We start from the raw sequence: 17,853 nt of genomic DNA, 5'->3' as shown, positions 1-17,853 counted from the left end.
TTTTGTTCTAAGAAAGTAACTTTTTCTCCTCATTCTCTACACGTTGGTGTAATTAGCTTACTCACTGTTTTTCTTCTTCTCTCTCATTGATTTACTTTGAGAACTATTTATTTTAACAGCGTCCGTTTCATTGTGAACAAAAGTGAATCTAATGTATTATATAGCACATTTGCTCTCTCTCTTTGATTTTGCGCAAATGCTACAAATAGTTTCTTGTTCTACTTTGAGAACTATTTTGGAAAACAATCTGTCACTCTTCGGTTAAAAGCGTCCCTTTCATTGTGAACAAAAGTGAACCCAATGTATTGTATAGCACACCATATTTGTTTTAAATAAAATTCCGTATCTCGGTTAGATATACACACATTTCTTTTTTTTACACGGTAGATACGTTCCTCAGAAATCCGTGTAAAAAAAGAGACGTTTCCTATAGTAAAATGGGGGATACGTTCCATGTCATCTGAAATCCGTGTAAGATGAAAGAAAGAACTATATTTACTTCGAAAAACCGTGCAAAAAATTTTGAAAACTATAAAATTTCAGATATGCATACAAATTGTATGTTCATATGGCATTTTATTTAGCATTAAAACTTAAAATACATAATTCATACAGGTGAAAAATTGGTAGATTAAGCAAAAAGAAAAGAAATCTGTTAATCCAGAATTAAGAACAGAAAAATTAAAATAGAAATAAGGAAAAAATATTTACATAGCTACATAATTATTCGTCGCTACTTGATAACAAGCGCAATTGCTTGCGACGAACTGGATCGGTATCATCGCTGGAGATATCCATTTCAGCAATGTAAATATCATGCGAACAAAATGTGTAGGTAAGAGTTATCGAATAAGGGGAATTCCCAGTTACTACTATGTATTAGAGCCCGACCGAATGTAAAATTTTGGCCGAAGCGTAGCCGTAGCCGAACTTCGGCACCAAAAAACATTTGGTCGAATACCGAAGCCGAAGTCGTATAAAAAATTTATTTACTTATTTCAGGAAAATGTATTTTATTTTGTATACAAATAAACACTTAAATTAAAAATGACATTTCATGTCTAAACAAAAAAAAACCTTAAGTTTATGATGATCTTGGAAATATACATATGTACATGTATGTATGTATAAAATTAATAATTAAAGTTTAATAGTTTTATTTTGTAGTGTAGGAACAGGAGCTTATCAGCATTATAACCGAGCAGGCTTGAACGCCTATCACTGTAAAGCTGCCCAGCGGCACTAAAAAGTTGCTCGCTAGCCACGCTGCTCGGTGGAGCGGAAAGAAATTTAAGTGCTATAGATTTTAAAGAGACATAGGAGCTTAAATGCCAATATTGATATATATTTGTGTCTCTGGGTAGTAGACGTTGTTGTAAATAGTCGTTCACCTCTTTAAAAATAACCTGCGATTGTGTTTTTGATATTTCCTCAACGATTAGAGAGCTGTCTCTGGGTAGTAGACGTTGTTGTAAATAGTCGTTCACCTCTTTAAAAATACCCTGCGATTGTGTTTTTGATATTTCCTCAACAATTAGAGAGCTGTCGTGCATGTCCCAAAGTCTTGTTTTTGTGGAATTGTCAGTCACTGGAGAGTGCAATGGACTCCCTGTCACTGAACATTCTTCTTCATTATTGTTATTTTCATCATAATTATAAATTTTGTTCTTACAAATATCTACTTGATCGGTTGAAAAATATTTTGTTTTAAACCTTGGATCAAGGAATGTTGCAATCATTAATTCGTTTTTCATTATATTCTGGAAACGATTGTGAATTGAATTAAGCAAGTTTTTCATTAAAAAATCCAGTTCATCATGTTCCTCACATTCAGTTTGAAGTATATTCTGCAACATACGTACCAATGGAATGACCATAGATATGGAGGCTAAACCAAGTGAAAGCTCTAGCGTAGCTTCATAAAAGGGTTGCAAAATTGAAACCAGTTTACTTATACGTTTCCACTCATATCCAGTCGGAACGTCTGTCGAGTTTTTCTCTGTCGCATATAAAACTAATGTGCTCTTTTGCTCTAACAGTCTCTCTAACATTAGATACATACTGTTCCACCTGGTAACAACGTCCTGTATCAACTTGTGTTTTGGAACGCTAAACATTTCTTGATACTGATTAAGATGTCGATAAGCTTGTTCACTTCTTTTAAAGTGTCCGACGATCTTACGACACTTTTTAATAATGTGGTCAATTTCTTCGTTTTTTAGCACGCAATCATGCAAAGCAAGTTGTAGAGTATGCGCTACACAACCAAAGGATTTCAAATCACCTATGCGCATTGCAGCAGACATATTACGCGCATTATCTGTTACAACCAGATGCACTTTATTTCCTATTTTGAAATTATTTATCGTTTCAGCCAGCTTTTCAGTTATGTAGTTTCCAGTATGGTCGTCTTCCAAGACTTTGGCGCCTAGTATAACTTTTATACGTTCAGGTCCATAAATCATATGTGCAGTCAGGCTCAACAACGAACAGATTTTAGAAGAATTGGTCTAAATATCTGTGGTTATGCTGATCCATTTCGCTTTTTCTAAGACAGCAACAACCTTTTTTAAAACTTTTTCGTAAGTGGCCGGCATCAGTGATGTTCTGAAAAATTTTTCACTTTTCAGTTTGTATTTCGCCGGCATAGTTGGATTTCCAAAATTAAGCCTTTGAAATGCTGCACCATCCACTATGCTATAGGGAAGCATATCACAATAATGAGATCCATTATAGTTTTATCTATTTGAAGTGCCAACGGGTGATCATCTGGCCACAAATTTGTGCGTTCGATTGCTTCTGGCATGGTAATTTGCAATTTGTCGCTAATAATATTAATTTCGCTTTCGTTTGCCTTTATTTTCTGTGGAATACTTAAACTGGCTATCTCCGTCGACTTTATAAATATGTATATTCCACTTCTCCGGGTGCATTTTCCTCAAATGATTTTTAATATTATGGGTTGTTTGCCTTTTTTTATCCTCGTGCCCAAGCGACAATTCTTTTTTGCAAACATTGCAGATGGCAGTTTTTTTCTTGCGAACAAAATGATCCCAAATCTTGGACATCTTAATCTAAATGCTTAAAGAAAAATAGAAGTATTATAAGTAAATTGTTTTTATTTTAACACCTTACCAACGCGTTTGTTTGTTCCAATCTGCGAACATCTGATATTGACAACAATGTTGCGTTGTGCGACTGTCACAGCAAAAGTCATAAAATGTTCTCTACGTAAAGCAATAAATGTCGCCAAAAGGTATGCTATTTTTTTTATTAATAAACACTTGGTTTTAAAAGGTAATATTCGGCTAAAAATTCGTTTTTTTTTTTGGCCGAAGCCGAATGCACAACCGAATGAATTTTCAAAGCCGAATGTTCGGCAAACCGAAGCCGAAGCCGAACCTTCGGTCGGGCTTTACTATGTATGTATGTTCATTTCAGCAATGGTGCTAATTGTGGTAAAAACAAACATAATTACAAGACAGTGATGTTGAAACCATACTAGATTAAAAACGTTTAACAATTTTTTTTTTCTCAACAGTGTAACTTCAAATCCGTGTAAAAAGAAACCGTGTAAAAAAAGAGTTGGGTGTACATATGTTTGTACAATTTATTTAACTTAATGTTTGTTTAGTACATGTGTTATTTTTCAACAAGTAAATTGATTATATAATATTAAAAATGCGGATGCCGGTGTTAAACGAATTAGGTGCCAAAGGATTTATCGCACAGGCTCGTCGTCGTATCACGTTAATATCGACTTGACCGTAGCTCGCAGTATCTATGTATGTATGTACGTCGAAGCGAAGGGTGATTCGCGAATTATACTATATATTCGAATGTTTACGAGCGAATTGTGTAGAATGAATTGTGTCTGCTATTCCATCCTTTTTGTTTAGTGGGTTGGTGTACAGGTGTGGTGAGTGTTTTGGTGTAGTGTTATGGCGTCATCGGCTTTGGCGTATTGGGCTATGTTTCTCTAGGGTGCGCCAATTTTTCCCGGTTAGAGTAGGTGGAGGCTTAACTCATTTAAACACATTATCTATTTGTTTTGTTAGCAATCTGTTATTGAGAATAGTTTGTTTGGTTACTGTTATGGTTACATAAGAGTTACTGAAAACTGGTCGATAGGTTATTTTTTTGGTTATTCATTGGTCACAGAAAACTGGTGCATCGGTCAACTTGCCCTTGCGACGATTTTTTAAAAAGGCTATTAACTGCATCTTTAAGCCTTTTCTTATTGAATTATTCGGTTTTTCAACTTGCCTCTTGCTATGGGTTATTTGTTTGGTCATTCCTTGGTTACCACTGCCTATCGTATCAGTCAAATTTTTCCTTATTAATAAAACAATTGAAATATTTATTTTATCTCGTTTTATCTATTTTTTTAAGTTTACGTATTTATAAATAAAAGTTATATTTTTCCTTTCTATTTTTACAAATTTTCACTAAGGATTTAGGATTAGCTTTTAAGTATTACCATTTACCATTTATGTACATACATTACAAACTTAGTTTTCCTTCTTACAATCATTTTTGAAATTTTTTAGATTAGTTTTTAAATATTAACATTACAAACTGAATTTTCTTTCTTACCATCAATTTTTTTGCAACAATTTTTTTTTCTCAACAGTGTAACTTCAAATCCGTGTAAAAAGAAACCGTGTAAAAAAAGAGTTGGGTGTACATATGTTTGTACAATTTATTTACGGTGTACAATTTATTTACAAATTATTTACGTTTATTATTATTAAGGTATTTACTGTATTAGCATTAATTTTTGGTGTTACATATTTTAATTCTCCTCTTCATGTTCTAGCACTCAGCCAAATTTCAATTACAAAATGTTATTTTTGATGAAGTTATACGCATTAACATTTTAACTTTAAGTCTTTTTGGAAAATAATACATTAGCCACAACATCTTAATTCCACTTAATTTTTTTTAAAGGTAGTTTAATCAATATTAAAATGTTTGTGCATGAAAACTTATACACACTTAAGTTGAATATCTAACAGAAGATTCTAATTATAGCGCATAAAAAAACAACTTATATTTAACTAAGCTCTTATATTACAACGACCTGCTTTAATTTTGTCTACTTAAGTGAACATACGTTCTTATAACAAAATTTAATTTTTACGATATTTGAAATCTTCATTTTTGCAAAACATCTTAACTCTACTAAGGCTATTATGTTAAAGTGCCGTTGAAATATAACAGTACTTTAACTGCATGTAGGTTGTTTTTAGTGTGTGCTTACGGAATTTTTTTGCAAACATAAGTTGTTGTGTTCAGTTTGTAGACAGTGCTGGCGCGAGTAGTGTCGTAGAAAAATGGATAATAATATTTTTAACGAAAGTGTTTCTTCAGAGTTATTGAATGCTTTATTAAGTGATAATACATGTGCTGATAATAATACTGAAATACAAGTTGTATTTATTGATACTTTATGTACTAACAATAATACGAATATCGAGCTCAATACTAATAATACGGCAAATGCAGCAGTTGCTAATTCTTGTGAAAATGAAGTAGTTGCTGATAACAGCGTAGATGAAGATGATGTTGATCAGAATTCAATTTTAAGTGAAACTAACCATGATATTGTAAATAGTTTTGTGATCTTACACATTTATTGCTTGAAATTATATATTAAAAATTTAGATTTAGGAAAACACATCAAGCGTTGCGAATAATGCAGTATCGTCAAGGAAACTTGCAAAGCAGCTGAGAAACGAGGAAAATCTTACATTTCAAAGTCCGGCAAATTAATTTCCGCGCGGGTATTGCGTAAATTGGAAGCTTGCAGGAAAAACTGCGCTTCTAAAATATCTTATGACCAGCAAAAAGAAATACATAAGGCTTATTGGACACACGGGTCATATCGTTTGCGCAGAGCAGCTGTTGCTGCGTTGATTGAACTGCAGACTACCAAAACTATTAAGCGGTTTAAGTCTGCTGTAAATCCAAGAAGAAGAGATTATTCTTACAACTATTTTTTAGAAGTGAATACTGAAAAAATATCAGTATGCCAAAAATGCTTTAGATTTACTTTGTGCGAGTCAGAACAGTTCATAAAATCAGTTGTTAAAGCAAAAATTGAGGGAACTGGATTTACAGATATGCGTGGAGACACAAAAATGCCAGAAAATTATCATCTAATAAGCAAAACGAAATTATTGAATTCATTAACAGTTTTCCATCATACGAGTCGCACTATAGTCGTCGTGATACATCATTACGTTACCTTCCAAGTGATCTATCGGTGGCAGCAATGCATCGCTTATATTGCGAGAAATACGACCATTCTGTGGCGTTAACAACATTTTCGAGGCTGTTTAATCAAATGGGATTGAAATTTAAAAAACCCAAGCTTGATACTTGCCACAAATGCGACTTACTTGAACATAAGATAACAGTTGCTACACCTGAAGAGGTTGATTCTCTAAAAGCAGAACAAGCACATCATCTTAGTGAAGCACAACAAACATATGACGCGAAGAAAGTTGATAAGGCAAAAGCTATGAAGGATGCTTCACTTAAGTTGTTTTGTTTTGATCTTCAGCAATGCCTGCCAACACCAATGTTGAGGACTTCCTTGTCTTTTTACAAACGACCATTATGGACATTCAATTTAACTGTTCATGATCTTGAGACCAATCAAGCAATATGTTATATGTGGCATGAAGCTCTAGCAAAAAGAGGAGGAAATGAGATTGCTTCCTGTGTTTTTAACCATCTTCAAAATATGGACTCTAATACAAAACACGTAGTTTTTTATAGTGATTGCTGTCCAGGTCAAAATAAAAATAGTTACGTTGCAACAATGTTTGAAATTTTTGCGCAAATGGACAGCAATATAACTACTATAAATCACAAATTCTTAGTGCCAGGTCACACTCACATGGAATGTGACAGCGACCATGGACTAATCGAAAAAAAAAGAAAAAATCATCAATAAAAATACACCATCCTCGTGATTGGTTTCAATTTGTTCGATCCGTTGGAAGGAAAAACCCGTTTTTAGTTATCGAAATGCAGCAAAGCAATATTTATGATTCTGGAAACGCTGCTAAACAATTATTTACTTGGCGGAAAATTGACGATGTCGGCAAAAAATATAATTGGAATGAGATCAAGTGGTTTAGATTTACAAAAGACTTTGGGAAAGTTTATTTTAAAAAATCGCTCAATGAAGAAGAAGAACCATTCCATTTTATAAATATAGTAAAGCGGGGCACCAATAGGGTGAATATTAAAGATTTAAAACTATGTTATGAGTCCGCAATACTAATTAACGAAAACAAAAAAAAAAGATTTGTTAGATATGCTACCGTTAGTTGATGAAATATATAGAGAGTTCTATATAAATTTAAGTACAGTGAAATCGCTAGATTTTCACCCTGATCTAACTGAAAATGATGAAAACGATGAGTAATTTCTTATATATGGTAATATAATTATGTATATCGAAATGTGGATTAATTTTAATTTAACTTATTATTTTATAAAAACTGTGTCTTTTTATGGATTATTTTTTTGTTTGATTCTTATATTTCTAATAAAGCTTAAAAAATCATCTTATCTCATGTCTACCGCATTTTTTAATTCAACCTTATTTGGACTTATTGTCAGTACCAATTATTTTTCGTTTCAATATAGTAGCTTAAGTTAAGTTAGGTTTCTATTTTTCAGCCAATGAATTTATTCATAATACCTTAAGTATAAAACATCGAATATTTAATAATAAAACAGTTTTTTTTTTTAATTATTAACAGTTTTGTTCTAAATAAATGTGTATCTTTATCTGTAGCTAAAAATTTTATATGAAAACCAAACAGAATTTGTTTGACACAAAACCTTTATTATCTCAAAACTCACTTTTTAGACATAAGCTGTTATGAGTAATTAAAATTAAAATATATCGTAGAATTCGGCTTTGGCTGATTGGTCAAATTTCACCTATGATTTTTTAGTTTATGATTGCCGTAATGGATTCATTCTTCATCAGCAGTCACGAACCCGCAAAACTGAGTTATTTTTACTGCATTCAAAATGCATTTAAACGTTTTGATATGGCGGCCTGAGTGGCTTTCAAAGATTCTGTGAAGGTTTTTTATATTTGCAGCAATCTTTATCGAGTAAGCCGCCCAGCAAATTGAAAAGTGTTGAGCAACAACATGCTTTTGGCGCTAACAGAGGAACGCAATTGAACGATGGTTGCTATGCTACTGAGAAGCGAAGCCGACTAGCGCCAAATGCAGTCGATAGTTTATTATTTTTACATTCCTATTATAAAAATTTCAACAAATAATTGTGATATGTCAACACTCCGTTGAAAATTATAAACGCACCACATATTGAATAATAAATAAAACGAAAAGACTGCAAATTGTATTTTTTTCTAGTTAATAGATAAATACTTATGTAATTATGTAGCATAGCAACCATCGTTCAATTGCGTTCCTCTGTTAGCGCCAAAAGCATGTTGTTGGTAGTCAAATAAAGTGTCATGCCTTCGGCAATAAGCTAAACGCAGTGTCTTATGCATGGTATAAAAAGAGCCATTCACAGTCCTTAACCTCCCCCTCAAGTGTACGTTCACAATAAAACATCATGGCCACCTCTGGTGAATAAGGGTGGCGAGAGGTCAAAACGGGTTGCAGAAAGCGAAAATGCTATAATATAAAATTGTAAATTTATAGTACTATATTTGTACATGTATAAATACTATTTTCAATTTTTGTTATATAATGAAGTTTAATACTGTCATCAAAATATTTAATTATATCTTCTTGATATAAATAAATATGCTATATATTTTTAAGCGTTGTAGTTAATTTATTCATGGACAAATTGAAAATTATTTTTGATAATGAGTGTACCAAAAGAGATAGGTAGGTAGGTAGGAGTGCAGCCCTATCGGGCTCAATTAGCACTTGATGTGCCATTTTGATACACTATTCGTAGAACCTCCTGTATCTGCTATTACGTTTCACCTTCTCTCTCAAACCATTTTGAGGTTTCGATGAAACTACTTATGTCCGATATGCTTTTGGTGGAAATCCATTCAAGGTTTGGTGCTTGGTGGATTCCGAGTGTTTTGTGTCGGATCTGTGCTAGAGCTGGGCATTCGCAGAGAAAGTGGAAGATTGTTTCCTTGTTCCCTGCTACTCCGCAGCCACGGCAGATGTCGTTGTAGGGCAATCCCATTTTGGACGCATGTTCCCCAAATGGCCAGTGCCCTGTTGTGGTAGCTGTTATTCTGTAAATACTTTTTCTTGACCTATTTAATAAGTCATTGGTTCTTTTCCTGTCATATGTCGGCCATAATTGTTTAGTTATGACGCATTTTGTAATGTTTTTCCACCTGTTGTTTGCAATTTGCTGAGATAGTCTATTGATCTCTCCTTTTATCGATCCTAGCGGGCTTGGTATTAGCTCCGCCTTGGATTCATTGAGGAAAGCTCCTGCCTTTGCCAACTCGTCTGCTTTTTCGTTACCGAAAATGTTCCTGTGGCCGGTAACCCAGATCAAGTTTAGCTGGAGCTTGTCTTTTATTGAGCTTAGTGCTCTCTTGCAGTTGTGAACTGTACTGGAATTTGTCATGGGTGAAGACAATGCCAGGAGGGCCGCCTGGCTGTCCGTAAATATAGTTGCTTTATGTATATTCCCGTTGTTTTTTAATAGAACTTCGCAGGCTTTTTCTATGTCTAGTACTTCTGCTTGGAAGATGCTAGCCGAGTTCGGTAGACGTATAGAGAGAGATATGCCTAGATCAGCGGAGAATACCCCCGTGCCTACTCCACAGTCCATTTTGGACCCGTCGGTATAGATTGAGGTGGTATCTTCCTCTACCATTGAACCTCTTCTCCATTCTCGTCTAGATGGTATCCTCACCTGGAAGTGTCTATTGAAATCCAGCTTTGGGAGAATGTAGTCTGATTTATTAATAGTGAACTTCTTTAAAATTACACTATGTCCGTAGTTCTGCTGATTCCAACCTCCCAATTCTTTTATTCTTATCGCCGCAATAGCTGCTGTTTTGTGAATAAAAATGTCCATTGGTAGTTGATGCAGGATCACATTGAGCGCATCAGTCGGACATGACCTGATTGCACCCGTAACACCCGCACATGCTGCTCTTTGTATTCCATTTAATTTTCTAATATTGTATTGTTTGTTTAGCGCTGCCACCATACCAGAGCTCCATATGTAAGTATAGGTCTTATGACAGCCGTATACATCCACATGATTATACTTGGTTTAAGGCCCCAATTCTTGTTGACGATTTTCTTACAAGTATAGTAGGCCATGTATGCTTTGTTTATTCTTTTTTCTATATTTATTTTCCAGGACAGTTTGGTGTCAATCTCCACCCCCAAGTATTAGGGATAGAGTGAGTGTAGTACCGTTTAGTACCGGAAGTTGAAACTGAGGTATTTTGGTTCTGCTAGTGAATAGCATCAATTCTGTTTTGTTCGAGTTAACTCCTAGACCATTGTTTTTAGCCCATAGGTTTAACCTACGAAGTGCTCTTTCCATAATCTCGCTGACTGTTGAAGGAAACATGCCTGAGACCAACAACACTATATCGTCTGCATACGCTACTGCTTTCACTCCTCCACCGTTTAGTTGGAGTAGTATTTCGTTCAGCGCTGCAACCCATAGAAGCGGAGAGAGGACCCCCCTTGAGGCGTTCCTCTACTCACATAGCTTGTTTGTGTTGCAGCGCCGTTTGAAGCTATAATTTTCCTATTCTCAAGCATCGATAGTATCCATCTGCACACAGTGTCGTCTATCCCACCATGTGCCAGAGAATTAATTATCGCATTTACTTCTATGTTGTTGAAGGCGCCCTCTATGTCTAGAAATGCAGCCATGGTGTATTGTTTGTGATGTAGTGATTTTTCAATTACACTTATCACCTCGTGAAGGGCGGTTTCGTTTGATCGGCCCTTCATGTACGCATGTTGGGACTTCGATAACTTCTCCGCCATTATTGTTCTTACGTGTAGATCTATTAGCCTTTCTAGTACCTTCAGCATAAAGGAGGTAAGGCTTATAGGTCTAAAATCCTTGGCATTCTCGTGTGTTCTTCTGCCTGGTTTTGGGAGGAACACAACTTTACTTCTTTTCCAACTTCTTGGGATGTAAGATAGTTGTATGCTTGCTTTGTATATATTTTCTAGCCTTAGAACCATTGGTTCTACCAGTTTTTGCAGCATTATGGGCATAATCCCGTCAGGACCTGCCGCTTTATATGGTGCAAAACTATTTATGGCGTATTTGATTTTTCTTTTGTCTACTATTTGGCTTCGATAGTCAGCTGCGTTCAGCGGTGGTTCTGGTTGAACCCTCGTTGAAGGTATTTGCTGACTCCCGGGGAAGTGCGTTGTGATAAGTACCTCCAGAGACTCTTTTGCCGAGGAGGTCCAATCATTTCCCTCCGCCCTTATGTAGGCAGTATTAATATGATCTTTGGATAGCATTTTACTCAGCCTGGCGGCTTCTGTGCAACTTTCTATCGATGTACAGAAAGATCGCCATGAGTCCTTTTTAGCTTTCCTGACTGCTTTTTTGTATTCTTTCATACTGTCTTTACATGGCTGCCAGATTTTGGTTCTAAAACTCTCATTGAAAGCCTTCCTTAGATGTGTTCTCAAATTCTTGAGTTCACTGTTCCACCAAGGAAGAGACTTTCTATTTTTCAAAACTGTTAGCGGAGTAGATTTATTAAAAGTTGTGGTTAGGATTTTTTCCAACTTCTCTACTTCTAAATCTAATTCTTCAGAATTTCTGATGCTCTTATTGCCTCCCTTTTCAAGGCATTTTGTTGCTATACTGGTAAATTTTCCCCAAGCCGTTCTTCTAGGGTTCCGGTAAGTGAGAGGCGCACTGTACTTCTCGCGGATGCTGAAAAGTATCCAGCAGTGATCCGACATGGAAGGCTCATCGGATACCCTCCAGTTATCCACAACGAGACTGTCTGTGTCTGTTGATAGCGTGAGGTCAAGCACTTCCTCCCACCCCGGAAACCTATCCGGAAAATAATAGTTGGCTTATCGCCCTTGTTGCAAATACTTAGATTACTATTCAAAATATACTGCAAGAGTGACTCACCTCTGGTGTTTATACTGGAGCTACCCCATACGGTGTGCCTTGCGTTTGCATCACACCCTATTAGGACATCTTCCTTCCTGTTCTCCTCTACTAGTCTGGTGAGCGGGGCCGGTGGTATGTCTTCGTCATGGGCCAAGTAGGCCGGGACCAAGAATTAGGACAAAGAAATGCATTTATACTTTTATTGATAAGAATGCATGTCCTAGGTTTACCTCTGTTCCGTGTGTAAAACAGGTTATGGTTGCTGCTGTTTAGCCCTTTAATGGTATCTTCATTGACCCAGGGCTCCTGTACTAGGCTGATGTCGATGCCCCCCTCATTCACGAGGGTTGTCAGATTCGCTGTAGCACTCTTCGAGTGCTGCAGGTTTATCTGCACGCATCTTATGTTATTGGGCATCTCGGTTTTTTTCGATGCCCACATTCTTTAGCAACTGGCTGGCGTCGTCGACCTCTTCCGTGTCGTCTTCGTCAGCCGCTTTGTCGCCTTGGAATATTTTTAGTCTGGCTTTGCGGATTCCGAAGCTGATTTTGTAGTCAGTCTTCTTCAGAGCCTCAATGGACTCATCACAAATGGCCACTAGTATTGGCTTGCTTGCTTTATTCGGGTTTTCCTCCTTGATTAGCTGCCACTCATCTATACTAGGCATAGATTTGTTCTGCAGCTTAATGCACCGCAGGAGTTTTTCGCCTGGCTCCTCTAGAGGGGGTAACCAAATGCGAGCACGAGGTCTCTTCGGAATGTCCTTGGCGGGTATAAGCCTCAAATGGAGGCCTACAAAGGCGTTGCTAATTTTAGCCACACTACCTGTCAGGAAATCCAGCGAGGCCTGCACTTGATGCCCCTGAGGGTCTCAGAAGAGTCAAACTCCGGGTGAGGACCCGCAGGATTGTCGAGTACATAGCTTAGCACCATACTCGACAATCTGACGTCGATCTCCACCCATCTCTCCTGCATTGTGCTCGGAGAGGAGGAATTTCCGTCTATGATGGCCACCTGCAGGCTATCTCTGGCAACATCGCAGAAATGCCTTGCCGTTGTTGTGCTGCTGTGTTCACCTTCGCTTCGCCTCGGTTTTTTGGGCTGAGTTCCGGGTACTTCTGTGATGGAGCGATTTCTCTTCTGAGAAGTGCTCTCTCGCTTGCTCTCTTCTTGAGGTTGTGATTGCTTCCTTTTCAGGTAGCCTTCATATTCCTCTACGATAGATTTGAGGCGCTTTGTTTCGGCCTCATCAACTGGGGTACCGGCTGCCTGGTCTTTGGCTATCTTCCCTAGTATGAAGCCTGCCCTCTGGTACCGGTTTTTCCTCAGCTGATTCTGGGATTTCTTGCGCTTCTTTCTGTTTTCTCCTTTAGCCGCCAGTGCACTTTGGTTGGTGCTCATGGCAGCCTTGGAGGTGGACGCTTCCACCCTTATATCAGGGGCTTTTACTGCTGTATCTACCGGTATACTTTGGTTGGTATGTCCGGTAGTACTCTTACTCGTCTCCTGGCTGGAGGCAAGTAGCTCTTCTTCTTCTTCGGATTCCGTAATAGGATTCCGATAGTTCATGTCCTTAGTCGTTGCTGTTGTCGTCAATTTGGTTGTTGTAGTTGATGTTGTTGTTGTTGTTGCATTATTGTTTTCGTTCATGTTTGGTCCCACGAGTAATCCGGAAAGGGTTGGTCACTCGTCCGCAGAACCGGTATGCGGAGAGAAGGCTTTTATACCTCCGACCTCGCCCGGGCATCGGAGGGGACCGTTCGCGATCAGCTATTTATTACCCCCCGCTGACCATTCAGCCCTCGGCACGGGTACCTCGACACCTTGGCTTAGGGTGGTGTTGGTTCGGGTATCCTCATACTTCCACAATAGGAGATGGGCGTAAAACCTAGGGTTTATTCATCCATATCACTATTGTGGGAATTATAAAGTGTCCCTCTTAGTTCGTAAGATTAGAGTGCGTTTCCTTTGGGATGCACACTTTACTCTTACTTAAGCCCCTTCGCCACGACAAGGCGACCAACTTCAAAGGAGACCAAAAGAGATAACTATTGTGAAAAAATTTGGTATTACATATCATAATAATTCGTCTGAACAGTAAAACACAATTTTTTACTGTAAGATAAATCAAGAGATATTATAATAGCCATGTTTTCTGAATTTTAAGTATAAATTTTTGTAATCACAAACTACATACATACACGTTTTATATGTCAGAATTTAGCTATATGCCGGCGATCAGGAATCCTACTCGTTCCCAAATGGAGTGTTTGATTATCCTAACAGATTTACCACATTATTTTTTAGTTCTAAGCTAAGTTTTTAAATAAAAAGGATTCTTAAAGAAATTATTTTTTGAATTTGCAATATCTATATAGTAGTAAAAATTTTGCCATGCTCAGTAGCAATACTGGCATAGTATGATTTTTCGAAATATATTCCGTTTGAAATTATTCAAATCGATACTAACTTGTTTGGCCCAATTAAAAGTACAACTCAAATTCCTTAATTTTTAATAGCGCTTCATTATTAGCTTTTAACTTTCATTTTATGAGTGTTGTTTATTATTTGCGTAGTTCTTCCCGATGTTCTATCGGTTTTGGTGGAGCTGGTTCCCCCCACTCTCCCAATTCGGCATCATAATATTGCGCAGCACGATATGGTCACAATTCCCATGGTACCTGCTCTTCCATGGAGGTCAATTGTACACCAAAATTCTTCAACCACGGTATGTCGGAGCGAACGGAATCGGTAATACATTCGCGATCGATACGTTCCGTATGTAGCTCACCAGTAGATTGTCCAGGACAGATAAGCTCAGCGAACTTGGCTTTCAATAAGAAGGTAGGATCGCAACGCATGTCTTAACGACGGTATCCCCACCATTTTTCATTTTTGCGCATAACACGATGAAACCAGTCAATTAATTCGCTCAACTGGTAACGCTTTGGTCTGGAAGGTGGGTGTTTAGCATATTAGAAAGTATGTAAATTCAATTTTGCTCAAAACCTACCCAACAGCTTGATAAACCTGACCAGCAGTATTGGGATCCTAAGCGCAATTGACAATAGCTTGTACAACATCCGAATGTGCTCACCGCAGTATTTGCTCTTCAAAAAGTTACTTCCACCCTCAAACAAAAAGCTCATTGGTTTGGGACTAGCGTTTAAAGCAGAAAAATAATCAAACGTTCTACACCAGCTTCTTTGCTGATTCTATAAAAAAAAATAAAAATTACATGGTAAATCTTTTGAAATAAAGTTTAATTTTAGCTTACCTAGCAATGCGACGTGCACCTTCCCCAAGCACGTCATTGAATTTAAAATTTTGTCTCGAATTCCCGACCAACTAAGTTCATAAATACATTTGAGTCCTTCACAGCATCGCGTATCGCTTTTACATCTCTTAAATCATAAAATTGGAACAGCACCTGACCCATTACGCAGCAGTATTAGCGAGGCCATGTTTAGTTATTTCATACTTTTATTGGAATAAAATCCCAACCCGATCTGTTATTTATCGTCTCAAGGGAAATTTGCACACTTCTTCCAGATTCAAATAACTAAATAAACCATCGTAAAGCATTTAACCATGAAATAAACTCAAACAAATTGCCTTGCAAAAACCTTCGTTACGATGGCAAAAATGTAAATAAGGCTGTGAATGAGTATAATCTGGACCCCACTATTCGGCATGGTTGCTTATTTGTTCGTAACATTTTTCTGTGGTGAACATTTATTAACTTACCACAATTAAAAAGAGGCATAAATAAAAAACTTAATTTTTCATGTATTAGCTCATATTGTTCTCATCTTTAAGAATATATATTAAAATAAAACGATTTTCTTTTGAAAATATATTAAACTTTTATATATAACCAATATTTTTGGGACAACTTTTCCATAAATTTTAAGAAAATAACACAATGCAACCATTTTCCGGTTAAAAGTCGGCCATCTTGGTTAAAAGTCGGCCATCTTGGATTCCAATAGAAACTCAACCCCGGACTACACTTGACGTTTCTACAGTGGCACCTCTCAGCTGTGCCTTTGTTTACATAACATCAGCTGATAGTGACCTTACTCCTCCTCTACCGTGGTCTTATTTCTTCGTCAAAAAGTCAAACAAAGTGTCTGCTTGTCTCGTGCGTAACACTTGAAACACTTCTTTGCCGAAGTCAATATGTACATATATGCGAGCTTAAATTGATCGTCACATGCGGTGGTGGTGTGCGCTTGCACTGCATGCTTTGCGCTGGCGTTCAGTCATCCACTTCTTTTAATGTAAATAGGCTTAAAGTCAGAGAAACAGCAGCGCATGCCGATCTCTGCTATGTACCTGTGTAGCAGGTTCACCCAAACTCTAACATGGAGTCCAATCGCATTCTAACAGCATACATATAGTATGTATATCGAATTGTTGCATGATATTCGTAGGAGCGAAGATTTTTTAATAAGGCTATTAACTGCATCTATAAGCCTTTTCTTATTGAATTATTCGGTTTTTCCGTAAAGATTCTAATTTTATAAAATTTAATAAAATATCAGAAACTTACGTACGCTCCTCGAATTTTTCTTCAAATGGCGGTTCAATGGCGGCAATTTCTATCAGATTCAATATGTGCGTCGCATTCTTACACATTCAAAAATTGTGTGTGATGTAAGTAGTTGCGAATTGGTTATCCCCGCCTTGTAGGGCATTATGTTACAAATGAGTTGAATCGGACTGCATTCGCGCCTAATTCCCATATACATATGTATCATATTTTTGATTTCTGAAGTTATAAGAATAAAAATTTTCTCCACTAATTTTTATTCAATTTGAAACTATTAATAATTCCGTTTTTTTTTTTTGAAAAATGTACATAATGCTTCTTATTTAATAATATACATTCCAAAGTGAACTGTATAAAATTATGATTTGGACAAATTGTCTAACTTGTTCTCTCACGTACTGACTGCACTGAAATTTTTTTAAACGTATAGCGCGAGAAGAAGCGGCATGTGGGATCAAAGAACCTGCGATCAAATGCGAACGCTCAGTGCGCTGTTGATTTAGATTAAAAATTTATTGCAGAAGTAGTTTTTAACGTTGTTGTACATTTCTCTATAACAAAAAGTGAATAAGAATACTTCAAAAGTGAAAGAAAAATTGTTATTTATAGTTATTTTTATAACGGAATACTTTTCTTCTCGAAATTTTGAAAATTCATAACACCAAAATTTTTCATATTGAGTCGTAATAAAAAAATACGTGTCCAATATCTTGCCTCAAGGAACTCAAATAAAAAATTTTACACGAAAAATGGAATAACCCATATATAGTTTAACTATATTTCTAAATGTATTGTCATCAACTGATGGGTGCACAAAATTTTTACCACAATACAAAACTTTGCGAGATTATAAAAACGTTGATAGGAAACAGTTCAATATAATAAGGATTTTGCATGCAAAGATTTCTCTGACTAAAATTAAATACAATTCCAACGTTTCATTACGTTATGTAACCAGTAATTTATATTATTAATGCTGTTTAGGCGAAATATTTTTGATGCGGCCACTGGAGGAAATCGCAGCTATCACTCACGTTGGAGATCCTGTTTTACTCACCGTGATTGCTGAAGAAGTTAAAGTTGGACGTGATGAGCCCCCAGCTATGGCTTCAACAGTACAATTGGCTTTGTTTTTACCAGAACGGACTAATTCTGCACCTTATTTCGAGAATGATCAGTTAGTATATATA

The 17,853-nt window shown here is 36.7% G+C and overlaps 2 protein-coding genes and 1 pseudogene across 9 annotated transcripts in view; 1 reads left to right on the top strand and 2 right to left on the bottom strand.

Moving 5' to 3' along the window:
• Positions 1-17,853, top strand: part of LOC126763884 (cadherin-86C) — a 182,583-nt gene that overhangs the window by 132,713 nt on the left and 32,017 nt on the right. For all 8 annotated transcript variants that reach the window (XM_050481636.1, XM_050481635.1, XM_050481637.1 and 5 more), the window contains one exon: positions 17,648-17,840. In XM_050481636.1, coding sequence (XP_050337593.1) covers positions 17,648-17,840 — 193 coding nt within the window. The remainder of the gene's footprint in view (positions 1-17,647; positions 17,841-17,853) is intronic.
• Positions 4,358-14,136, bottom strand: LOC126763920 (myb-like protein X). The gene is made up of 2 exons (XM_050481691.1): positions 12,127-14,136; positions 4,358-8,681 (listed from the first exon to the last, which is right to left on the bottom strand). The coding sequence occupies exon 1, from the start codon at positions 13,756-13,758 to the stop codon at positions 12,937-12,939; it is 822 nt and encodes a 273-aa protein (XP_050337648.1). The 5' UTR covers positions 13,759-14,136; the 3' UTR covers positions 4,358-8,681; positions 12,127-12,936.
• On the bottom strand, positions 14,614-15,856 carry LOC126763928 (NADH dehydrogenase [ubiquinone] 1 alpha subcomplex subunit 9, mitochondrial-like; annotated as a pseudogene).

The sequence above is a fragment of the Bactrocera neohumeralis genome, unplaced genomic scaffold, assembly GCF_024586455.1.
Source record: "Bactrocera neohumeralis isolate Rockhampton unplaced genomic scaffold, APGP_CSIRO_Bneo_wtdbg2-racon-allhic-juicebox.fasta_v2 cluster09, whole genome shotgun sequence".
NCBI lineage: Eukaryota > Metazoa > Arthropoda > Insecta > Diptera > Tephritidae > Bactrocera > Bactrocera neohumeralis.
The sequence above is the reverse complement of the archived record's forward strand: the minus strand, read 5'-3'. Positions and strand labels throughout refer to the sequence as shown.

Excerpts from the sequence above, each read along its gene's own strand:
- LOC126763920 (XM_050481691.1), bottom strand. The coding sequence starts at position 13,758 with ATGAACGAAAACAATAATGCAACAACAACAACAACATCAACTACAACA.